General features: G+C 46.5%; 1 protein-coding gene across 2 annotated transcripts; it reads left to right on the top strand.

Annotated features, from left to right (window-relative positions):
- Positions 1-4,406: 4,406 nt before the first annotated feature.
- On the top strand, positions 4,407-24,777 carry nipsnap3a (nipsnap homolog 3A (C. elegans)). 2 transcript variants are annotated; one of them, XM_078214081.1, is made up of 7 exons: positions 4,407-4,726; positions 4,993-5,103; positions 12,730-12,937; positions 14,363-14,521; positions 16,765-16,914; positions 22,009-22,095; positions 24,509-24,777. In XM_078214081.1, the coding sequence occupies exons 1-7, from the start codon at positions 4,643-4,645 to the stop codon at positions 24,583-24,585; spliced, it is 876 nt and encodes a 291-aa protein (XP_078070207.1). In that variant the 5' UTR covers positions 4,407-4,642; the 3' UTR covers positions 24,586-24,777. The 2 variants fall into 2 exon arrangements, with proteins under 2 accessions (XP_078070207.1, XP_078070208.1); XM_078214082.1 differs by lacking the exon at positions 4,993-5,103 and having other exon boundaries at positions 4,428-4,726.
- Positions 24,778-25,608: the final 831 nt, after the last annotated feature.

Here is a 25,608-nt window from a genome sequence, read left to right on the forward strand (position 1 = left end):
CTCCAGAGCCACAGCAATGTGGTTAACTCTCAACTGCCCTCCGAGGGCAACCAGGGGTGGGCAATAAATGCTGGCCAGCCAGTGATGCCCATGTCCCACAAATGAATAAAAAAACTATTATAATGTCCACGGGGGACCATCAATAGATCTCCCAGTGTAGAATACGAGCACGCCTATTAGGCAAGGGGAGGCTCACCTAATAGGGCGGCACGGTAGCACAGTGGTTAGCACTGCTGCTTCACAGCTCCAGGGTCCCGGGTTCAATTCCCGGCTCGGGTCACTGTCTGTGTGGAGTTTGCACATTCTCCTCGTGTCTGCGTGGGTTTCCTCCGGGTGCTCCGGTTTCCTCCCACAGTCCAAAGATGTGCGGGTTAGGTTGATTGGCCAGGTTAAAAATTGCCTCTTAGAGTCCTGAGATGTGTGGATTAGCGGGTAAATATGTGGGGATAGGGCCTGGGTGGGATTGTGGTCGGTGCAGACTCGATGGGCCGAGTGGCCTCCTTCTGCACTGTAGGGTTTCTATGATTTCTATAATAGGGAAGGGGGGGGGTTAAAAACCATCTGGTTCCACTCAGTCCGGCAGTCGAAGAACTCCGCGACTTGACCTGTACACTGGAGCTGCCCGACAGCACTTTCTGCACTTTGTAAATAAAGGGTGATGGTGACAAGACTGGCCTCGGCGAGATTATTACAAAAACATATTTAATAGCTCTATGATTTCTCTCCCAGGGTGGTTCGTAGCGTTGTGTCGAAGAGTATATCCTTCATAAATAAAAGCAGTAAGTGCTGGATAAACGCAGCAGGTCAGATAGTGAGAAACGGAATTAACATTTCGGGTCGATAAACTTTCATCAATTCTCTACTGATGCTGCCCCACCTGCTGAGTCTTTTCAGCATATCTTGTTTTTTTTTAAGATAGCGTTTCAGGTCCGTTGCCTTTGATCACAACAGGGGAATATTCAGGGATGTAACGGACTTTAAATAAGTACAGAGGCAGGAAAAGGGGGAGGAGGGGAAGGAAAGAATGGAAGGGAAGTCTGTGTGAGGATGCGAGCAAGTGAGATGAAATGGAAAAAGGGATGATGGTGCCTGTCAAAGGAGATGGTAATGCATAAGTAAAAAAAACAAAGGATCTGATGGAGATGTAACTGAGAGAAGTGGGATCATCATCAACCGCTATGGGGCAGAGGTTATGGCAAAGCAGCTTCACCAGGATGTTGCCTGGTCTCAAAGGCGTTGGCTTTGAGGGGAGGTTGAATGAACTAGGATTGTTTTCACAGGAAAGATGGAGGCTGAGGGGAGACCTGATAGAAAATTATGAGAGGCACAGACAGGCAGTCGAGACTTTTTCCTAGGATGCAAGTGTCAATTACAAAGGGTCACAGGTTCAAGGTGAGAGGGGGAAATTTTAAGGGAGATGTGTGGGGGAAGTTTTTCATGCAGAGAGTGGTGGGTGCCTGGAACGCGCTGCCAGAGGAGATGGTGGAAACAGGCACATCAGCAACATTTAAGAGGCATCTGGATGGGTACATGCATAGGGAGGGAATAGAGGGATACAGACCGAGAAAGGGCAAAAGGTAGGGCATCATGATTGGCACAGGCTTGGAGGGCCTTTGCTCTTTGATCTAAAATTGTCGAATTTGGGGTTGAATCCGGAAGGTTGTAAAGTGCCTAAAATCAAACAATGAGCATTTTTGGAACATTGTAGGAAGACAAGAACGCAGAAGTCAAGAGTGGATGTCGAATTGAAATGACAGGTGCCTGGAAGCTTGGAGGTCATGGTGTGTGTGTGTGGGAGAGGCGGTCCACATGCAGGCTGAATGGATCAATAATCATTCACCCAATCTACATTTGGTCTCTCTAAAGAGCAGCGAATGCAGGATATTGAACAGAAGTACAAGTCAATGGCTGTTTTAACTCGATAGGAGTAAAGTTAAAATTTATTTATTAGTCACAAGTAAGGGTTACATTAACACTGCAATGAAGTTACTGTGAAATTCCCCTAGTCCCCACAGTCCGGCGCCTGTTCAGGTCAATGCACCCTAACCAGCACATCTTTCAGAATGTGGGAGGAAACTGGAGCGCCCAGAGGAAACCCACACAGACACAGGGAGAACGTGCAGATCCCACACAGACAGTGACCCAAGCTGGAAATCGAACCCGGGTCCCTGGCGCTGAGAAGCAGCAGTGCTAACATAGAAACATAGAAACCCTACAGTGCAGAAGGAGGCCATTCGGCCCATCGAGTCTGCACCGACCACAATCCCACCCAGGCCCTACCCCCACATATTTACCCACTAATTCCTCTAACCTACGCATCCCAGGACACTAAGGGGCAATTTTAGCATGGCCAATCAACCTAACCTGCACATCTTTGGACTGTGGGAGGAAACCGGAGCACCCGGAGGAAACCCACGCAGACACAAGGAGAATGTGCAAACTCCACACAGACAGTGACCCAAGCCGGGAATCGAACCCGGGACCCTGGAGCTGTGAAGCAGCAGTGCTAACCACTGTGCTACCGTGCCGCCCAGAGGGCGGGAAAGGAGGATATAAAAGGAGATTTCTTGCACTTGCATGGGAAGGCAAAGGGGTCATTTTAATTCTCAGAACTCATCGACCTGAAATATGTTGGGCGGAATTTTCCCATCCTGCCCATCACAGGAATCATAGAGGGCGGACAGAACCAGGCAAAGGTCCGTTGACCTTGGATGGGATTTTCCGGTCTTGGGGCGAATGGGGCCAGAAAATGCCACTCGATTTAACTTGATTTCTCACTTCACAGTAGCTTCATGACATGCTGGGTATTTTGCACCTGAATATTTGCAGCATTTCCTGTTTACATTTCAGATTTTCACAATATGAAAATCATTCTTGGAGAAACTCCAGGATGAAACTTGACAACCCTAGCTACAAATTTGGTCACGGATTCTATGGGCGGAATTCTCCCACGGCTCTGCCGGCGAGTGGTGGCAGGAGAGATTCCAGCGGGGATGAGGCCAAAAATCAGTTTCACGCCGGTGTGAAATTCCCGTGGGATTTTCCGCTAATGCGGGCCATGGTGGATCATGAATCCCGCTGTAGGCCATTGCGAAAAACTCATTTGCATCCCGCTAATGGGATGCAGGGGAATGTCTGAACAGAATCTTCCCGCAAGCCAGATTCTTCATTACGCCAGTGGGAAAATACGCCGGTCCAGAACATGTCTGGAACAACATGCAGAAGTCAGGACTTACCCGAAGAGTGCCTGGGGCCACCTCCAGAGTTTGGGATGGAGGCTGCCAGCAACTCTGGACCCTGGAATACCACAGCAGTGGGTGGGGGGACCATCCATCAGGTGGATCTTCCAGTTTCAGTGTCATCGAGAAGGTCCATCTTCCAGCCTCAGAGTGTTGCTGGAGATCTATCTTCTTTCTTCAACGGTGGATCAGAGATGTCAGGCACCATTCTAAATATGGCACCTGGGTATATCAGTGTGACGTGCACCATCGAACCCGCCCAGAAAGACGGCGCAAAACACCCAGGTGCATAATTAATAAGATGAGTGCTGGAACATATGGGATGAGATTCTCCGGCCTCCCAGCCTCATGTTTCCCACCGACAGGAGGTGGCGTGCTGTTTGCTAGCAGCGGGATTCTCTAGTCCTGCCGCTGTCAACAGAAATTCCCATTGACGTCACCCCACGATGGTGGGAAACCCGTAGGCAGGGCTGCCAGCGGGATCCTCCAGTCCCGCATGAATGACCGGAGAATTCGGGTCATGGCGGAGTCCCAACCCCTCTCTGTCACCTTCCTCCCCCCCTCCTCCACGCCGCTGGACTTAGTCTCAGACGGGAGATTTCCATCCTATGTTTATTTTTCTAGTGTTAGTTCCGCTACCAATGAAGCAGCACCTGTCTCTCTCTCTCAATAATCCCCCCTCTCCAAAACAATGGTTTCCTCTCACATTCTGAAAGACATGCAGGTTAGGTGCATTGACCCGAACAGGCGCCGGACTGTGGCGACTCGGGGAATTTCACAGTAACTTCATTGCAGTGTTAATGTAAGCCTTACGTCTGCCTAATACATAAACTTTAACTAATAAATAAATTTTAACTTTATAACACTCATGAATAGCCCAACAACAAAACAAAAATCTGACAGGTTTTATTTGGAAGCACGATCTTTCGGAGCGCGGCCCCTTCATCAGGTGAGGGGCAGCGCTCCGAAAGCTCATGACTCCAAATAAACCTGTTGGACTTTAACCTGGTGTTGTGAGACTTCTTACTGTGCCCACCCCAGTCCAACGCCGGCAACCCCACATTATAACAACAAAAATGTTGTGGAGGAATTCCAACATCTGAAGAGACTGAAATCCACAAGAGGGGGCAATGCTGTGCATTTGGTATTGTGAACCGTTGTGCTTTTGTGTTAGTGCGGCTACCGTACGCATTTAAGGGGGGAGGGGGGGGTGCTTTGAGGTGAGCGACTTTTGTCTTTTGGTTCTGGGTCAAGTGTCCGGTCAGCTGGGCGGATTGGAACGTTCGGTCACAGCCAATTGTTGCAACGTTCCAAAAACACTGTCGCAACGTTCGAACCCGCTGTCGCAACGTTCGAACCCATTGTCGCAACGTTCCATCGCTTGTTCTGAGTGTTCCATTGCCATGTACAGTGTAAGGGGCGCATTGAGCAGAATCTATGCAGCCGCTCCACGGTCCCTGCTCTTCTCCAGTTACCTGGGACAACAGGTAAAAGTTCAAAACGGCTGCGGGGTTAAAATAGGGTCCTTTGATCTTGGAGGAGGGGGCGGGGCTGTGCTGTAATTCCTTGTTGCAATTTTTGACTCTTAACCTCGAAACTTTAATTGGGCTTCCTTTTGGTCTGAAGCAATCGTTACTTTCGACTTGTAGTTTCTGAATTTTTTTCTATTTTTTTTGCAAGAACGGCCAAGCCGTGTTGTTTTGGAAACCCGAGGTTGATGATTTGTGAAGTTGACATTGAAAATTATTTGTAGGGCGAGGAAAAGTTGCTCCAAGTTGCATGCAGTGCAGCACGTCGGCGTTGGTGCGGGAGCAGTGGAGTCAGACCAGCCGCACGTAACAATTCTTGGGAATCCAGGCCCTTGGTAAGGGAGTGTGTCGGAAGAAAACCTTGCACATAAAAGACTACAGTCAGGACCAGTGAGTGAGATCAGTTGATGGAAGCTTGTATGCAAACTGGCTGTTTAATTGCAGGTTCACCTGTCTTTGTTTGAGAAAAATAACAATCAGATTATCTTTAGTTATAAATTTACTCTTTCTGGTTTAATTGGTGTACAGTATTTGGTTTAGAATCCCTACACTGTAGAAAGAGACCATTTGGCCCATTGAATCTGCACCTACTCTCTGAAAGAGCATCCCACCCTCTATCTTCTCCATGTACCCTGCATGGCCAATCCACCCAACCTGCACATCTTTGGACTGTGGGAGGAAACCGGAGCACTTGGAGGAAACCGATGCAGACACGGGGAGAACGTGCAAATTGCACACAGTCACCCAAGGTCAGAATTGAACCCAGCTGTGAGGCAGCAGTGCTGACCACTGTGCCACAATGCTGTCTGAGAATTCTTTAATGTGATTGGCTGATTTAGTCGATTTGTACCAACGTGTGCACTGGATAACTCTCATAGAACATTACAGTGCAGTAGAGGCCCTTCGGCCCTCGATGTTGCACCGACCTGTGAAACCAATCTAAAGCCCATCTAACCTACACTATTCCAATATCATCCATATGTTTATCCAATGACCATTTAAATGTTCTTAATGTTGGCGAGTCCACTACTGCTGCAGGCAGGGCATTCCACGCCCTTACTACTCTGAGTCAAGAACCTACCTCTGACATCTGTCCTATATCTATCACCCCTCAATTTAAAGCTATGTCGCCTCGTGCTAGCCATCACCATCTGAGGAAAAAGGCTTTCACTGTCCACCCTATCTAATCCTCTGATCATCTTGTATGCCTCTATTAAGTCACCTCTTAACCTTCTCTCTAACAAAAACAGCCTCAAGTCCCTCAGCCTTTCCTCATAAGACCTTCCCACCATACCAGGCAACATCCTGGTAAATCTCCTCTGCATCCTTTCCAATGCTTCCACATCCTTCCTATAATGTAGCGACCAGAACTGTACGCAATACTCTGCAAGTGCGGCCGCACCAGAGTTTTGTACATCCCTCTCCTGCTTGTCAAAGGGACCTTGTGCCAACTCGGATGCACCCACTGCTTCAATTTTCAATGTTTCGTCCGGAAAACAGCACTCCCAACAGTAAGCAGCTGCAAGAGACGGAGATCCCAAATGATAAGCTCAGGCGTCTGAAGTGGGACTTGAACTCTGAACCTTCTGACTGTCAGGCCAGACTGCTACCAACTGAGCCACAGCTGACAATTGACAGAAGTGGACTGAATTGACTGCATCCATGATTTTCGGAATCATTGAATTGTTGCGGTGCTGAAGGAGGCCATTCAGTGTGTCTGCTGGCTCGCGGCAAGGGCAACATGGTCAGCCCCACTTCACCCATTCCCAGTCAGCTTGCAAATTGTTTGTCTTAAGGGACTTATCCAGTTCCCTCTTGAAAGCCCCAATATGTATCTGCGCTCACCACTGTCTCGAGCAGCGCTCTCCAAACCCAAACCACTTCTGTGCAAAACAAAGAAACGATAACCTCATGTCGCAGTTGATTATTTTGCTGGTCACCTGAAATTGGTGTCCTCTAACTTCCAGATCCTTCTGTCAACGGGAACATTATCTACTGTTGGGTCCATTCATTCATTTGAAGAGACGGGGGAAAGCATTGGCACAAGTTTTAAAATGTTTTTTTTAATTGGAAAGAACTTTAAAAAATTACATGATGGAAGCAAAGAAAAGCGAACTTGGAGACTGGCTTCTCAGCCAAGCCCTTGAACTGTGCTGAACGGAACTGAAACACTCAAATCCAAACTACATTTCAACCCTTATCTCGTTATTGGAAGTGTTTTTCACCGGCCATCTCTGTCTAGAAAAACAATCCTTGCAGCTGCTGTTATGCTGTTGTTTGCCTGCATTGTGTACCCTTCAGGAATGCAGTCAATTTTTAGCTAACCCATCACGCCGTCTGATTCTACATGTAGTCAAGCCAGCTACAGTTGGTCAGCTTAGCAGAGTTAGTTAACCCCTACAGCCTGGCACTTGAATGTAATTGTGCATAGGCAGAAATGACTTAAAGTAGAATCTTTGCATGGACTGAAGCAAGCAGGGCTAAGCATACACAGGATCCCTCACAAATATCTACTTTGTCCAGACCCCTTCGTGATTTGAACACCTCAATCAAATCCCCTCTCAACTTTCTCTCGAGAGAACAACCCCAGCTTCCCTGATCTAGCAGTATACTTGAAGTTCCTCATTACCGGAAGCTTCCGTGCAAATCTTTTGTGCACGCTCTCACATCCTCCCTAAAATGTTGCAGTCCAGAATTGAACAGAGTTCTCCAGTTGAGGCCAAGCCTGAGCTTTATAAAGCTTCATAATCATTTCTTTGATTTATGTGCTCTATATCTCTAGTTATCTGGGATCCTGTATATCTTTTGAACCATTTTCTCAACCTACCCTGCCACTTCAGTGATTTTGCACATACACCCCGAGGTGTCTCTATTCTTGCAACCTGCTATTGAACAGTGTCCTTTCTGTTAGAAGCTAGAAACAGGAGAAGCCATTCGGCCCTTCGAGCCTATTCCGCCGTGGGTTTGCTCCGGCTGCTCTGGTTTCCTCCCACTGTCCAAAAACATGCTGGTTAGGCGCATTGGCCGTGCTAAATTCTCCCTCAGTGTACCCGAACAGACGCCGGAGTGTGGTGACTAGGGGATTTTCACAGTAACTTCATTGTAAGCCTACTTGTGACTAATAAACTTCTAACCCTGTTAGAATTTCATAAGTTTCTGTAGATCCCCTCACTCTTCTGAACTCCATTGCATATAATCCTAACCAATTTAGTCTCTCCTCAAGACAGATCTGCCATCCCAGGAATCAGCCTGGTAAACCTTCGCTGTACTCCCTCTATTGTAAGGACGTCCTTCTTCAGATAAGGGCACCAAAACTGTACACAATGCTCTAGGCGTGGCCTCACCAACACCCTATACAATTGTAGCAAAACATCCCTATCCATACACGCAAAATGTTGCTGCTCCACATTCTTCATATCAAAATATAAGATTTCACACTTTTCTGCATTGAAGTTTATTTATTAGCGTCACAAGTAGACTTACATTAACACTGCAATGAAGTAACTGTGGAAAATCCCCTAGTCGCCACACTCCGGTGCCTGTTCAGGTACACTGAGGGAGAATTTCTAACCAGTACATCTTTCAGACTGTGGAAGGAAACCAGAGCACCTGGAGGAAATCCATGCAGACACAGGGAGAACCATGCAGACTCCGCACAGACAGTGGCCCAAACTGGGAAGCGAACCCAGATCCCTGGCTCTGTGAGGCAGCAGTGCTAACCACTGTGCAGCCCGTAAACTACCTCTTCCATATGTCTGCCTATTCCGCCAGTTTGTTTATGTGCTCCTGGTTTAACATTGTCATCCTCCTCCATTCACAATGCATTCAAGTTTTGCGCCATATGCACATTTTAAGATTGTCCCCTGTAAGACTCGGTCATTGATTCATATGAAGAAAAACGGTGATCCTAATGCCAATACTGAGGGAACTCCATTGAATGCCTTCCTCCAGTTCGAAAGCAACCATTCACTACTTCCTATTTTCTGTTACTCAACCTGCTTTGTTGTCACATTTATTCCAAGAAAAAGTTTACTGGCAGGTTATTGGCAGTTTATCAAACATCTTTCGGAAGTCCATATTCGCCACATTAGGTTCGACTGTTATCTCAGTCAACACTCAGCACTATTTGCCTTTTTAAAAAAAAATCTGTTGTCTCTCCTTAATTAAACGGAGGTGGTGGCATGATGGTATTGTCACTGGACTCGGGTTTCAGGACCCAGGCTCGAACCCCACCACGGCAGGTGGTGAAATTTGAATTCAATACAAATCTGGAATTCAAAATCTCATGGTGACCATGGAACCATAGTTGATTATCATAAAAAACATAGAATGTCTACTGTGCAGAAGCAGGCCATTTGGCCCATTCAGTCTGCACTGACTCTCCGAAAGAGCATCTTACCATGCCCTATCCCGTAACCCTCCACATTTACTGTGGCTAATCCACCCGAGCTATGCATCTTTGGACTGATTCCTGTTTCAGGACAGGGTTTGTGTTCATGCTCCCTGTTGCGTCGGAATGCAGAATCGGGCACAGTGGATAGCACTGCTGCTTCACAGCGCCAGGGACTCGGGCTCAATTCCGGCCTCGGGTCACTGCCTGTGTGGAGTTTGCACGTTCTCCCTGTGTCTGTGTGGGTTTCCACAGGGTGCTCCAGTTTCCTCCCACAGTCCAAAGATGTGCGGGTTAGGTTGGCCATGCTAAATTAACCCTAGTGTCAGGAGGATTAGCAGGATAAATATGTGGCGTCACAGGAATAGGGTCTGGGTGGGATTGTGGTCGATGCAGACTTGATGGGCCGAATGGCCTCCTTCTACACTGTAGGCATTCTAAAATTCTATTCTATGAATGCAGGACATTTATATGGATTCCCCTGAACCTAAAACTAAGTGTTCAGCCTGCCAAGTTTTGTCCACTCACTTCATCTCTCTATATCCCTCTGTAGACTCTTTGAGTGGGATTTTCTGGCTGCGCTCGCCCCAAAATCGGAAAATCCCACCCGAGGTCAATGGACCTTTGCATGGTCGCTACAATTCCCATGGTGGGCGGGATAGGAAAATTCCCCCATTATGGCATCCTCACCACACTTACCTACCCACCTATTTTTGTGTCATCTGCAAACTTAGCAACAGTAAATTCAGTTCCCTCATCCAAGTCATTATATATTGTAAATAATTGTGATTCCAGCACTGATCATTGTGCCACTCCGCTAGTTACAGGTTGCCATCCTGAAAATGCCCATCTTATCCCAATGCTTTGTCTCTATTAGTCAGTCAATCCTTTTATCTATGCTGATAGGGGCTCATATATCATCAAGTGGCCTTTTGTGCGGTACCCTTTGAATGCTTTTTGGAAATCCAAGTATGTTACATCTACTGGTTCCCCTTTATCTACCCTGCTTGTTCCCCCCTCAAAGACTTTTAATAACTTTGTCAGGCATGATTTTCCCTTCATGAAGCAATGTTAACTCTGCTTGATTATATTATATATTTCTAAATGCTCTGCTATTACGTCCTTTATAATGGACTCTTAACATTTTCCAAATGACAGGTTATGTTACCTGTTTTTTGTCTCCTTTTTGAATAAGGGTGTTACTTTGGCAGTTTTCCAATCCTCTGAGGCTTTCCCAGAATTTGTGTATTTAGAAGATTTCTACCAGTGTACCCACTACCTCTGTAGCTACTTCCTTTAATATCCTAGGATATTACTCATTTAGCACCTCAGCCATGCCCTCTGCCTTCATGTGTAGCTCCAACTTTTGGTCCTTAATCAGGCCAGCCATCTTCTTATTACTCTTATTATATCATAGAATCCCTACAGTGCAGAAGGAGGCCCATCGAGTCTGTACCGACCACAATCCCACCCAGGCCCTATTCCCGTAATCCCACATATTTACCCTGTAAATCCCCTGACACTAGGGTCAATTTAGCATGGCCAATCAACCTAACCCGCACATCGTTGGACTGTGGGAGGAAACCGGAGCACCCGGAGGAAACCCACACAGACACGGGGAGAACGTGCAAACTCCACACAGACAGTGACCCGAGGCTGGTATTAAACTTGGGTCCCTGGCACTAAGAGGCAGCAGTGCTAACCACTGTGGCATCGTGCTGCCCTAGAAGACTTTGTTAACTGCCACTCTCTTCTCATACACTCTCTTGCCTTGCTCATTTACTTTTTCCCATGATCGCAATGCTGTAGTTTTTTTCACCTCTGTAATTTCCCTTCAGATTCCTTTCTCGGTATCTTTCCCACTAGTTGGGAAAACCTAGTGTACCCTGCTCTGTAGTGGTATTCCTATTGCTTTTTTAAAACTCTACTAAATAGATACAGTTCTTGGCCCCTAAAGCACACTCTCTTTCTTCAACACTTAATATTCCCGTTCATCCACTTATTTTTCTTCTCAATCTTCCCTGAATATTGTATCCAGGAAAATATAATTCCCAAACCTGCTTTTTTTTTGAACCAGTTTTCTATTAATGTCACAATGCTATATTGATATGTGGCAACCGATCACCAACTTGATTTACCATGCTTCGTATGTTGACGCACAGCACTATGAGCCTAATTTGCATTTGATTATATTACCCCTACTCTGAACTCCACCTAATATTTCAGTCCAATATGGTCTTCAACTCCTAGCATATTCAGCCTCGCCCCTCAGAGCGCTCTGCAGCTGCTTAGCGACATTCTTCACCCTGCCACCAGGGAAGCAACAGCCATCTGGGATTCACGTCTGCGGTTGGAGAAATGCCTGTCTGTATCCCTGAATATGGATTGGTTTGCAAGCCGAGATACTGTGTTCTTGACTCTGGCTGCACTCCCAAGCTGAACTACCACTCTCAGTTAGAGAATGCGATGTACTCCAGCCTTGTCAGGTCCACTCTGACTGCCTGGCTGTCATTCCAACTCTGCCTGCACACCCTTCTGTAAAACCTGAGTAACGATGAAGTTTGGCTTGAAAAGTAGTGAGTAACACTTGCACCTATAAGTGCCAGGCAATGGCAAGAGAGAATTTACCTGTCTGCCCTTGACATGTAACAACACTGCCATCATTGCATTCTCCAACAATATTCTGGAGGTTACTATTGACTTGAAACACGGCTAAACCAAGGATATAAGAAAGCACAGTGGTTAGCACTGCTGCTTCACAGCGCCAGGGACCCGGGTTCAATTCCAGCCTTGGGTGACTGTCTGTGTGGAGTTTGCACCTTCTTCCCGTGTCTGCGTGGGTTTCCTCCGGGTGCTTCGGTTTCCTCCCACAGTCCAAAATTGTACAGGTTAAGTGGATTGGCCATGCTGCATTGCCCTTTAGTGTCCCAAGGTGTGTAGGTTAGGTGGATTAGCCACGGTAAGTACACGGGGTTTCGGGGGTGTGGTCTTGGGTAAGATGGTCTTCCAGAAAGTCATTGCAGACATGAGGGGCCGAATGGCCGCCTTCTGCAATGTAGGAATGCAATAGATTCTATCAGGGCAGCAGATGCGTGTGAATACCATGACCTGCAAGATCCCCTTCTGAGTTATTCAACATCCTGACTTGGATCGGATCTCAGCCTTTCACACTTTATTGTTCTATCATTGCCATTTTTATGAGCTAACTAACCTGGTTAGAAGCAGTAAAGCTATGAAATCACCTGTATAGGCAGGACCTCCCACCAACATAAACTGTTACATGTAGGATACATCTCTGTGCACAAATGATATACATATTTTTTAAAAATAGTGTTACTTGAGTAACCACGAAGCTTCATTAATTTAAGGCCCCAAAATGGTGCGTGTGTATATTGGAGACACTGTGACATACATGAGCTCTGTGCGCTACAGAGAATACAGCACTAGTGTTGCTTTATATGCAGGCACTGTCGTGGGTGGGAACTTTTGGGTGATGTGAAAGTCTTCTGTAGGAAGGTCACATCTGGATGTTGTCATGTAACTATGAAATATTCCCTTCTGTTGCCTCCAGAGATCTATAGGAACTTCCACAAGAGGCCAGCAGGAAAATGGCACTTTTTATGAATTCCGCACTTACATCATACAACCCAGGAAGGTGGCTGACTTTTTGAAGCTGACCAATGATAACATCCACCTGCGCACTGCCCATTCTGAGCTCATTGGTTACTGGTCTGTGGAAATCGGCTGCCTGAATGAAGTCTTTCATGTTTGGAAATATGGTAAGAGAAGAATTGACATACCAAAGAGTGTTTCTGTTTTTGATAACTTGTTTTATTCTATTCAGGAGTAGAAATGGGGGGGTGACACAGTGGTTAGCACTGTTGCCTCACAGCGTCAGGGACCCGGGTTCAATTCCCGGCTTGGGCCACTGTCTGTGTGGAGTCTGCACATTCTCCCCATGTCTACGTGGGTTTCCTCCAGGTGCTCGGGTTTCCTCCCACAGTCCGAAAGACGTGCTGGGGTTAGGTGGATTGGCCATGCTAAATTCTCCCTCAGTGTACCCGAACAGGTGCTGGAGTGTAGCAACTGGGGGAATCTCACAGTAACTTAATTGCAGTATTAACGTAAGCCTACTCATGGCACTAATAAATAAACTTAAAAGTTGCTACAAGGGCGCAATGTATAGAAATGCTATAGTGCAGAGCAGGTTTGCCCAACCTTCTAGAGCGGGGGAGCACTTTTTTAAAAAAAAAATTCTCACTCAAGGGGTCGATGACCAAGTTTCAGAAATGTTTGTTCATGAAATATGAATTTTAAAAAAAACACAAGGTATGAAAAGAAAAAACTTGCTGAACGAACTAAACGAATTTTAAAAAAAACACAAGGTATGAAAAGAAAAAACTTGCTGAACGAACTAAACTATGAGTAAGGATGAGTGTTAGAGTGTAAAAGGGTGAGTGTGTCTGTTTCTGGCTCTCTCCCAGGCTCTGGTTACTCACTCAGTCACCCTCAGCCACCATTAGAGTGCACGGATACTGTCGATGAGCCAGACTAATGGAAACAATCTACCCGTCTCTCACCCTCTCGCACTTTGGACAAGCCTGGCATGGAGCATTGAAGGGGGTCAGACACGAGTTTGTTTCTCAGCCTCTTTCTCTCCTGAGTTTCAAATCTGAAGGGTGGTAATCGGGAACCCTGGCTTTCCGTTCTTCCCTCTGGGAGATATCGGAGGGGGTTCAACATCTGTTCTGAAGGACAGCACCTTCTTCAGTGCTCCTTCAGTACTGTGCTGAAGCCTGGAGTGGGACTTGAACCCGGAACCTTGTGAATTGGGGGCGAACGTGCTGTCAACTAAGCCATGGCTGATACTGAAATTGAATAGTGGAATGGGCTGAATGGCCTACTGTTGTTATGATGTGTCAGAACAAGTAGTTCGGGAATAAACTCTGGTGTTTGTTTTAAGTGTCAAAAATGGTGTCCACATGAGCCACACCACCATTGAATATGGAGCTGCAAATTGGGAGCTAGGTATGGAAGATAAGTGTGTACATGTGTATGTTCTATAGTTTGAATATGACAGAAATGGTGTAAATAATATGATTATATATAATATGTACTGAAAGTGGAGGAGGTGTGTGCTATGTCAAAGGCTGTAATATTATCATGTGAGAATGATGGACTATCTCAAAGCATTTTTTCCTTAGACAGTTACAAGCACCGATCAGCAGTACGAGAAGCCCTGGCCAACGATAAAGACTGGCAACAAAATTATATCTCCAAAATGCTGCCAATGCTTCGAGACCAAACCAGCGAGATTGTCTACATGGTGCCTTGGGCAGAGTTGAACCAATCGCCAAAAAAAGGCAAGCATCTTGCTCTGAGCTTTGTCCTTGTCCAGTCCAAACAAATTCAAACCCAGGGTGAAAGGTTGATGAGCCAACAATCTAACCAGTTCCTCCAGGAGGTCCCTTTTATTTACCTGGATGGGGCAGCCAGCGATTAATAATGTGTGAGTTAACATAGGGCTCACCATAGGTTGATTGTTTGAAGGTTAGATGTCTAGTTGCATGATTGCGTCTAACTTGCCGTCTTGAATCCCAAGCAGCGACGTGCATCGGCTAATACCATCTTATTTGTGCCAGCCGGATTAGAGGGATTACACTCTCAACTTCCTGGAAAAGTTGAAGCACCATAATGCGTGCATCATATTTTCAAAACACCTTGATGTGATGAGCTTTCCAGGAACCAGGAGTGCTCATTGTTGTATTAGTCATCATCCAAGTGTTACATTGTGCAGATATAATACCTGATCCAACAAATCAGACAGCTCTCATTCTCATTGACATTGTGATGATGACAAGCATTGATTTGTTGGCTCAACTTCTGCAGAACATGTTCTTGTTGACAACCGCTATTTTTGGTCGACGCAGATAGAGAAGGGGCCAGGGACAGAAGATTAGAGGTTAAAATAAGGTTGGAGGACGATGCTAAATTTGATGGGAGTCAGTTTGTGGAGGATTTGTAAACACTTTATAAAAGGGTGGCACAGTGGTTAGCACTGCTGTCTCACAGCGCCAGGGACCCGGGTTCAATTCCAGCCTCGCGTCACTATCTGTGTGGAGTTTGCACATTCTCCCACGTGTTTGCGTGGGTTTCCTCCGGGTGCTCCGGTTTCCTCCCACATCCAGAGATGTGTGGGTTAGACTGATTGGCAATGCTAAATTAACCCTAGTGTCAGGGGGATTAGGGTAAATATGAGGTGTTATGGGAATAGGGCATGGGTGGGATTGTGGTTGGTGCAGATTCAATGGGCCGAATGACCTCCTTCTGCACTGTAGGGATTCTATGAATTGGATCTACTTTTGCCTCAGCACTGTTAGTGAGGGTACATTATGATGTCCCAGAATATGCACAGTGCATCACACCTTGGTGTTTATCTGCATTTTGCCACTTTCAATTGCTGAGTGCAAGATTACACATGAGCTTTAAGTACCAATTATGAAACACTTCCTAATATTTGTATAATATTGTAGTTCTTCAATAGGCAACATGTTGTTTGATGCACTGGACCCTTGGGACTTGTAGTTTGTGTGTGTTGTTTTATTTTCTTTGATCGCTAACCAAGATTCTAGAAGGGGGAGATGCTGGTGTAGTAGTCTTCTTCCTGGGCTAGTCATCCAGAGACCCAGGAAAATGCTCTGGGGACAAAGCAGCTGGTGGAATTTAAATTCAATTAACTAATGCAATCTGGAATTATAAAGCGAGTCTTAACAATGGTGACCATGACAACCCTGGTCTACGTGTGACTCCAGGCCTACATGTGACTCCAGACCCACAACTCTTAATCACCCTCTGAAGTGGCATAGGGAGCCACTCAGTTGAAAGGCAGGTTAGGAACGGGCAAATTAGAGCCTTGCCAGCAATGCTCACATCCCTTTGAAGGATTGGTGCTCATGCCCTATATTCCAGTTATAGTCTTCTAAAATTCAATAATGCCACTTGATTTCGTATTCTAATTCTCAATACACAAAACCAATCATAGAATCCCTACAGTGCAAAAGGAGGCCATTTGGCCCATCAAATCAGCTCCGACCACAATCCTACCCAGGCCCCATTCCCGTAACCCCACATGGTTAGCCTGCTAATCTGCTGACACTAGGGTCAATTTAGCATGGCCAATCAATTTAACCTGCACAACTTTGGACCACGGGAGGAAACCAGAGCTCCCGGAGGAAGCCCACACAGACACGGGGAGAATGTGCACACTCCACACAGACAGTAACCCGAGGCCGGAATTGAACCCGAGTCCCTGGCGCTGTGATGTGAGGCAGCAGTACTAACCACTGTGCCACCGTTCCGCCCAGACCCCATTTGAGTGTGGTGTTTTTAAAAATTATCTGTTGGGCCAAGTACTGGCAAGTGGGATTAGGTGGGCAGGTCAGGGTATTTCATGCATCGATGCAGACCCAATGGGCTGAAGGGCCTCTTCTGCACTGTGGTATTCTGTGATCTGTGAGAAGGTGTGTCCACACATTGATTTGTAGCCTGTTGTGTAGTAATATTGCTTGTGTTTGGTTGAATGAGTTTCTTCTATTCTTCCAAACAGGTATATATGAGTTAGTGAGTTACCAGATGGTACCGGGTGGACCTGTTGTATGGGGCAAAGCCTTCCAGAAAGCTGTGAGTGCACACAGCCATGTGGGATATTGCGCACTCATTGGGGTATTCCACAGTGAGTTTGGCCATCTCAACAAAGGTAAGACCTGAATTTTAAGCTTCAGAATCTTCAGCGTAGTAAGACTACATATATTATTTATAGGCAATTTACTCAATATATATTTGCTCTCTTGCATTCCCTTCCGCCAAATCTCTTTTCTGCCATTGTAGTTTCTGCAATCTCCAGACATTCTAGACACATGAACCTTTCCACTTTGAGATTATGCAGAAACTCTGAATCATCTGGGGTTAATTCAGTCAGACCTGACCTGCGAGGGGAGATGGAATGTGAATTGAGGTGACATTTACAAATTTACTCGATATTCAACACTTTGCGGTGCTTGCGGATTATTCAACAGCAACGGAAATCATGCCATTAACACAGCAAAGCATCAGTAAATGTACCGATTGCTATTGGAATGCTACCCTTTATTATGAGAGGGGTTGAACATAAAACTAAGGATCAAAAACAGAAAATGCGGGAAAATCTCAGTTTCTCGTTTTGTGCAATGCGGATCCAGGGAAAAGCTTGTTCAGAGCGAACCCTTCCGTTCCTGAATGACATTTTTCCATTTGCTTTCTCCAAAACATTCCGAGGGAGCTTTTGTCTGAATGTTTTTGCAGATATTGTGTGCAGTTCTGGTCACCTCACTATAAGAAGGATGTGGAAGCACTGGAAAGAGTGCAGAGGAGATTTACCAGGATGCTGCCTGGTTTGGAGGGTAGGTCTCATGAGGAAAGGTTGAGGGAGCTAGGGCTGTTCTCTCTGGAGCGGAGGAGGCTGAGGGGAGACTTAATAGAGGTTTATAAAATGATGAAGGGGATAGATAGAGTGAACGTTCAAAGATTATTTCCTCGGGTGGATGGAGCTATTACAAGGGGGCATAACTATAGGGTTCGTGGTGGGAGATACAGGAAGGATATCAGAGGTAGGTTCTTTACGCAGAGAGTGGTTGGGGTGTGGAATGGACTGCCTGCAGTGATAGTGGAGTCAGACACTTTAGGAACATTTAAGTGGTTATTGGATAGGCACATGGAGCACACCAGGAGGATAGGGAGTGGGATAGCTTGATCTTGGTTTCAGATAAAGCTCGGCACAACATCGTGGGCCAAAGGGCCTGTTCTGTGCTGTACTGTTCTATGTTCTATTGGAACGTAAAGGTAGAATTTTGATGCATTTTTATGTTTTAATCAAGTTTAATTAAAACAGTGGCACACTCCTCTCAAAAGGGTGAATGTCGCGTCTATTTTCAACAATATACAAAACATCTCCGGGTAGATAACCTGGGCAGCCTTGGTGTGCCTTGGAGAGAGAATAGAGCCCACGTTTCGAGTCTGGATGACTCTTTGCCAGAGCTGAAGAGAAGGAAAATCGTGTGTGTGTGTGTGTGTGTGTGTGTGTGTGTGTGTGTGTGTGTGTGTGTGTGTGTGTGTGTGTGTGTGTGTGTGTGTGTGTGTGTGTGTGTGTGTGTGTGTGTGTGTGTGTGTGTGTGTGTGTGTGTGTGTGTGTGTGTGTGTGTGTGTGTGTGTGTGTGTGTGTGTGTGTGTGTGTGTGTGTGTGTGTGTGTGTGTGTGTGTGTGTGTGTGTGTGTGTGTGTGTGTGTGTGTGTGTGTGTGTGTGTGTGTGTGTGTGTGTGTGTGTGTGTGTGTGTGTGTGTGTGTGTGTGTGTGTGTGTGTGTGTGTGTGTGTGTGTGTGTGTGTGTGTGTGTGTGTGTGTGTGTGTGTGTGTGTGTGTGTGTGTGTGTGTGTGTGTGTGTGTGTGTGTGTGTGTGTGTGTGTGTGTGTGTGTGTGTGTGTGTGTGTGTGTGTGTGTGTGTGTGTGTGTGTGTGTGTGTGTGTGTGTGTGTGTGTGTGTGTGTGTGTGTGTGTGTGTGTGTGTGTGTGTGTGTGTGTGTGTGTGTGTGTGTGTGTGTGTGTGTGTGTGTGTGTGTGTGTGTGTGTGTGTGTGTGTGTGTGTGTGTGTGTGTGTGTGTGTGTGTGTGTGTGTGTGTGTGTGTGTGTGTGTGTGTGTGTGTGTGTGTGTGTGTGTGTGTGTGTGTGTGTGTGTGTGTGTGTGTGTGTGTGTGTGTGTGTGTGTGTGTGTGTGTGTGTGTGTGTGTGTGTGTGTGTGTGTGTGTGTGTGTGTGTGTGTGTGTGTGTGTGTGTGTGTGTGTGTGTGTGTGTGTGTGTGTGTGTGTGTGTGTGTGTGTGTGTGTGTGTGTGTGTGTGTGTGTGTGTGTGTGTGTGTGTGTGTGTGTGTGTGTGTGTGTGTGTGTGTGTGTGTGTGTGTGTGTGTGTGTGTGTGTGTGTGTGTGTGTGTGTGTGTGTGTGTGTGTGTGTGTGTGTGTGTGTGTGTGTGTGTGTGTGTGTGTGTGTGTGTGTGTGTGTGTGTGTGTGTGTGTGTGTGTGTGTGTGTGTGTGTGTGTGTGTGTGTGTGTGTGTGTGTGTGTGTGTGTGTGTGGATGTTATGCTTCAATTATACTGGGCGTTGGTGAGATCGCATCTCGAATGTAGTGTGGGGTTTTGGTTGTCTTAAGGAAGGATGTAAATGTGTTGGAGGCCGTTCAGAGGGGGTTTACTGGATTGATACCTGGAATGAGCAGATTGGCTTATAACGATAGGTTGGAAAGGCAAGGTTTGTTTCCACTGGAGTTTAGAAGACTGTGGGGTGGCACAGTGGTTCGCACTGCTGCCTCACAGCGCCAGGGAGCCGGGTTCAATTCCCGGCTTGGGTCATTGTCTGTGTGGAGTTTGCACATTCTCCCCGTGTCTGCGTGGGTTTCCTCCGGGTGCTCCGGTTTCCTCCCACAGTCCAAAGATGTGCAGGTTAGGTGGATTGGCCATGCAAAATTGCCCCTTAGTGTCAGGGGGAACTAGCTTGGATAAATGAATGAGGTTATGGGGATAGGGCCTGGATGGGGTTGTGGTCGGTGCAGACTCGATGGACCGAATGGCCTCCTGCACTGTAGGATTCTATGAATGACTTGATTGAAGTATACAAGATCCTGAACAGTATTGACAAGGTGGCATTGAAAGGAGTAGAGGCGGGGTCACTGAATGTTTTTAGGGTGGAGATAGATTCTTATTAGGCAAGGGAACCAAAAGATATTGGGGAAGATGGTGAACGTGGGATGCAACACAAACAGGTCAGCCATGATCTTATTGAATGGCAGGACAGTCTCGAGGGGCTGAATGGCCAACTTATTTTCATATGGTTTCATTTTCTTCAATCTCAAACCAAGATTCTGGAAAGGGGGAGATGCTGGCATAGTGGTACTGTTCATAGAATCCCGACAGTACAGAAGAAGGCCATTTTGGCCCATCAAGTCTGCCCCAACCACAATCCCACCCAGGCCCTATTCCCATAACCCTCATTTACCTGCTAATCTCCCTGACTCTAGGGTCAATTTAGCATGGCCAATCAACCCTAACCCACACATTTTTGGACTGGGAAGAAACCGGAGCACTCGGAGGAAACCCACGCAGACACGGGGAGAGTGCGCAAACTCCACACAGACAGTGATCGGAGGCCGGAATCGAACCCGGGTCCCTGGCGCTTTGAGGCAGCAGTGCTAACCACTGTGCCACCCCATGCTGTTCCTGGATTAGTAATTCAGAGACCCAGGCAAATGCTCTGGGGACATAGCAGCTGGCGGAATTTAAATTCAATTAATTAATACGATGTGGAAATATAAAGCAAGTGTCAACAATGGTGACGATGACAACTGTCTTTGATCGTCATTGACTACTGCCCTTTAGGAAAGGGAATCTGCTGTCCTCACGCAGCTTGGTGTATTTGTGACTCCAGACCCAGAACTCTTAAACACCCTCAACGGCATTGGGAGCCATTCAGTTCAAAGGATGATTAGGAGTGGGTAAATTATTTTGTATTTTCTTATGTACTTTGTTAAAATAAAGGATTTGGGAAGAAAGGTACAGTTTTGGGGGAGCTTTTTGCGAATGGAGATGGCGAGGCAAAGATTGAATTTTAATGTTCTGGAAATGAGGATATATTTTCAGTGGAGATGCAACATTGATGTTGTTTCAACACATTGTAAGCAATGAAGTTAGTTCGGGCTAGGTGGCACAGTGGTTAGCACTGCTGCATCACAGTGTCAGGGTCCCGGGTTCGATTCCCGCTTGGGTCATTATCTTTGGAGTCTGCACATTCTCCCCGTGTCTGCGTGGGTTTCCTCCGGGTGCTCTCGTTTCCTTCCACAGTCCGAAAGACATGCTGGTTAGGTGCATTGGCCATGCTAAATTCTCCCTCGGTGTACCCGAACAGGTGCTGGAGTGTGGCGACTAGAGGATTTTCACAGTCACTCCATTGCAGTGTGAATGTAAGCATACTTGTGACACTAATAAATCGGTAATAATGACAGGTTTAATACCATATTGGAGCTAATTTCCATGAAGCATCATATCAATGCAGCATAAAGCTAAGTGCTTCGCAGAGTCTTGGAGCTTTCATCTCCCATTTGATTAGGCCCCAACCCCGGATTTATGCAGGAACTTCAGTAACCAAGTTTCATGGTGAGCATTAAAGTTGCCATATTCAGGCAGCATTGTACGCCGGAGAATTGACTGCTAGAAGAAGCCAACTTCAGAAATCTGGAAACTGGGGAGTTGAAGAAAGTTTCTATCTGCCAACAAGGGGCGGCACGGTAGCACAGTGGTTAGCACTGCTGCTTCACAGCTCCAGGGTCCCGGGTTCGATTCCCGGCTCAGGTCACTGTCTGTGTGGAGTTTGCGTGGGTTTCCTCCGGGTGCTCCGCTTTCCTCCCACAGTCCAAAGATGTGCGGATTAGGTTGATTGGCCAAGTTAAAAATTGCCCCTTAGAGTCCTGAGATGCGTAGGTTAAGAGGGATTAGCAGGTAAATATGTGGGGGTAGGGCCTGGGTGGGATTGTGGTCGGTGCAGACTCGATGGGCCGAATGGCCTCCTTCTGCACTGTAGGGTTTCTATGATTTCTATGAAGTGAAGTTGAATACCACCACGCTGCCTGAATAAGGGATTTAATAAATATCTTCCTTTTTAATATATATTTTGTATGTCTACCTCAGCCCCTGCCCCTAATATCACCCCAGTTTCAAATTGTCTGTTCATTCCTGAGCCTCTTCACCTCTTTCTAATTTGACGCTGTTATTTCACAGTCCATTCCCTCTGGTGGCACGAGGATGCTGACCAGAGAGCAGCTGGAAGGCGCAGGGCACATGAGGATGTCAGGGTGGTGGCAGCAGGTAAGGACCTTTCTCCCCATGACAGGCCTCTGAGACAGGAGGCTATATTCAATGAGCCTTCCATTCCCAGCCAGGATGGAGAGAATTGGGAGTCAAGACTTCCAAGACTCGGCGAGCAGTCTGTTTTAAAGCGAGTCGCTACAAATTACAGCCAAGCAGTAGGTAACACCCCTGCGTCTGAACCAGAAGCTCCGGGTTCGTGTACCACACTAAGACTTGCTGACCAAGGAAAATGCATTCATAATGCGGCTACACAGTATCAACCTGCATAATCCTTCCAATGGCTGGCTGTAAGAGTGGGACCGATTCCTCGCCAGCTATGCTTGATTCTGTAATTGCCATCATTCTTACAGTGCCCCTAAAGTTGTATCTTTGTTTATATAAAAGGGTGGCGCAGTGGTATTGTCACTAGACTAGTAATCCAGAGACCCAGGTTACTGCTCTGGGCATCTGGGTTCAAATCCCACCATGGCAGATGGTGAAATTTGAATTCAATAAAAATCTGGAAGCTGAAGTCTAATGATGACCGTGACACCATTGTCGATTGTCGTAAAAACCCATCTGGGTCCCTAATGCCCTTTGGGGAAGGAAATCTGCTGTCCTTACCTGGTCTGGCCTACATGTGATTCCAGAACCACAGCAATGTGGTTGACTCTTAAATACCCTCCGGGATGGGCAATAAATTCTGGCCCAGGCAGTGATGCCCACATCCAATGAATTTTTTTTAAAAAATAGGCATTGAATCCAGTGGATCACCCAAGCACTCTTTTTGTTTTGAACCTGGTTTCAACTCTAGTTACACTAAACTGCAGGGCTCAACCTGGAGACAGGCTGCCTCTTGTGTGCTGGGGATTTCAACTGGAATCTGCCTCGACGCATTCTTTTGAAACCTTTGGGTCACCATGCTAGTAACTGTAGCCTAAACTGATCCAAAATAATTACTCAATGGATGTTGGGAATGTGGAATTTGCTACCATTCATGGTGGTTGATGTGAATAGCTTAGAATCAATCAAGGGAAATCCAGATAACTAGGCTGAGGGGAGAAAGGAAGAAGTGGGTGGTTACAAAAAACTGAAAATGCTGGAAAATCTTAGCAGGTTGGATAGCATCAGTGGAGAGAGAGTAAAACGTTGGCTCTATCCTCTTTCCACAGATGCTGTCAGGCTTGGGCGGCACGGTGGTTAACACTGCTGCCTCACAGCACCAGGAACCCGGGTTCGATTCCCAGCCTCAGGTCACTGTCTGTTTGGAGTTTGCACATTCTCCCTCTGTCTGCGTGGGTTTCCTCCAGGTGCTCCGGTTTCCTTCCACAGTCTGGAAGATGTCTGGGTTCGGTTGACAGGCCGTTGTAAAGCTCCTTAGTGTCAGGGGGGTTAGCAGGGAAAATATGTGGAGCTACAAGGATAGGGTATGGGTGGGATTGTTGTCGGTGCAACCTTGATGGGCCAAATGGCCGCCTCCAGCACTGTGGGATTCTACAATTCTATAACCTGCTGAGATTTTCCAGCATTTTTTGTTTTTGTTTCAGATTCCAGCATCCATAGTATTTTGCCTTTATCTTAATGGAAGGTTATGTTGAGAGGTTTGGGTGAAGGACATTGAGACTCAGCATTGGTTTTGGCCTCCTTGGGCTGAACAGCCTGTTTCAGGATCATTCACTTCTGTGTAATGTATGTTCTGAAAAGGCTTAGCATCAAGGCAAAAATCACTAAACTATTTAATATTCCCAGTTGAATAATTTCTGACCACAATTTAATTATAAATACCTATTTCTTAAAAATTATGGTGCGCAGCAGGCATTAGTAGAATCGTAGAATCCTACAATGCAGAAGGAGGCCATTCGGCCCATCGGGTCTGCACTGACCACAATCCCACCCAGGCCCTATCCCCATAGCTCCATGCATTTACTCTAGCTAGTCCCCCTGCCATGCAATTTAGCATGACCAATCGGCCTAACCCCCACATCTTTTTGGGCTGGGGGAGGAAACCGGAGCACCCGGAGGAAACCCTCGCAGACACGGGGGAGAGCGTGTAAACTCCACACAGACAGTGACCCAAGCTACGAATCGAACCTGGGTCCCTGGCACTGAGGCAGCAGCACTAACCACTGTGCCGCCCCCAAAACTATACTGTGCCCCGAGCGAGGATTGAACTCACGACCTTCTGATTATGAGGCTGGCACGCTACCTACTGCGCTAATGAGGCATTAAAATAAAATTGTGAGAGTACGTACAAAAGTATAAAACGTTTTGTTGGTTCCTGATTTAATAATTATTTGTCATAATGCATGCATTTTAATGGCACCATCCTACTTTAAGACTTGCATTATGTTGGATCCATATCATGAAATGCTATGACAAGTTTTAAACATTATCAGATCTTATCATACTGTCTTTTTTTTTTGTTTTACAGTGAGGGATAGTGCCACATACTTGGTGTCCCAGACTAACAAGCTCCTACGCCCTACGCCTTATTCCCCTCTGAAATGATTCCATGCACTGAGCACTGATTGTACCTCCTTTCCGTTGAATGGTGCCTGTGATACAAGTGGTCCCTTTGAACTCGACATTCTAACCACGTGGCATGTTGCATAGTGGTAATGGTCATCACTGTGGCCAGAGCTTTATTTTGCATTCTCAAGGGCTGAACTGGTTGGAAATAAAAAAAAATACTAACTTTAATCCTTTGTGTGCTGTGAGATCTTTGAAATGTGGGGGTAGGGCCTGGGTGGGATTGTGGTCGGTGCAGACTCGATGGGCCGAATGGCCTCCTTCTGCACTGTAGGGATTCTATGATTCTATGATCATTACTGACCATTTGTATACTTTCATCCCATGTTTCCGTTGCTGTTTAGTCTGAATTATGGGAGGCACAGTGGTTAGCACTGCTGCCTCACAGCACCAGGGGCCTGGGTTCGATTCCCGGCTTGGGTCACTGTCTGTGTGGAATTTGCACATTTTCCCCATGTCTGCGTGGGTTTCCTCCGGGTGCTCCGGTTTACTCCCTCAGTCCAAAGATGTGCAGGTTAGGGTGGATTGGCTGTGCTACATTAACCCTAGTGTCAGAGGGATTAGCAGGGTAAATATGAGGGGTTACAGGAATAGGCCCTGGGTGGGGTTGTGGTCGGTGCAGACTCAACGGACCAGGTGGCCTCCCGGTGCATTGTAGGGATTCTATGATTCAAAATTTCTGGGAGTTCTCTATCTGATCCCAGTGATTTGTTCCCTGTAGCTGCCCTTCTTGTGGCTGCAACACTTTATTCTTCGAGCGTACCGGCTGCCAATTAGTCTAATGGTATTTTCCCGTCCATGGAGTGTATTACTTGAAATGAATTTGAATCCGGTTAGCAGTGGATGTTCCGAATACGGCAATGAATTGTCATGAAAGTGCCTAGTAACAGTACCAAGAATGTGACAAAACTAACAGGTGGAAGCCATCAACATTTCAAAAAGCATTTCACAGGATGAGGGTCTCGGTAATGAGATTAGCGGTTTTTAGACAGATCAAAAGAA

Source organism: Mustelus asterias, chromosome 6, assembly GCF_964213995.1.
Source record: "Mustelus asterias chromosome 6, sMusAst1.hap1.1, whole genome shotgun sequence".
Taxonomy (NCBI): Eukaryota; Metazoa; Chordata; class Chondrichthyes; order Carcharhiniformes; family Triakidae; genus Mustelus; species Mustelus asterias.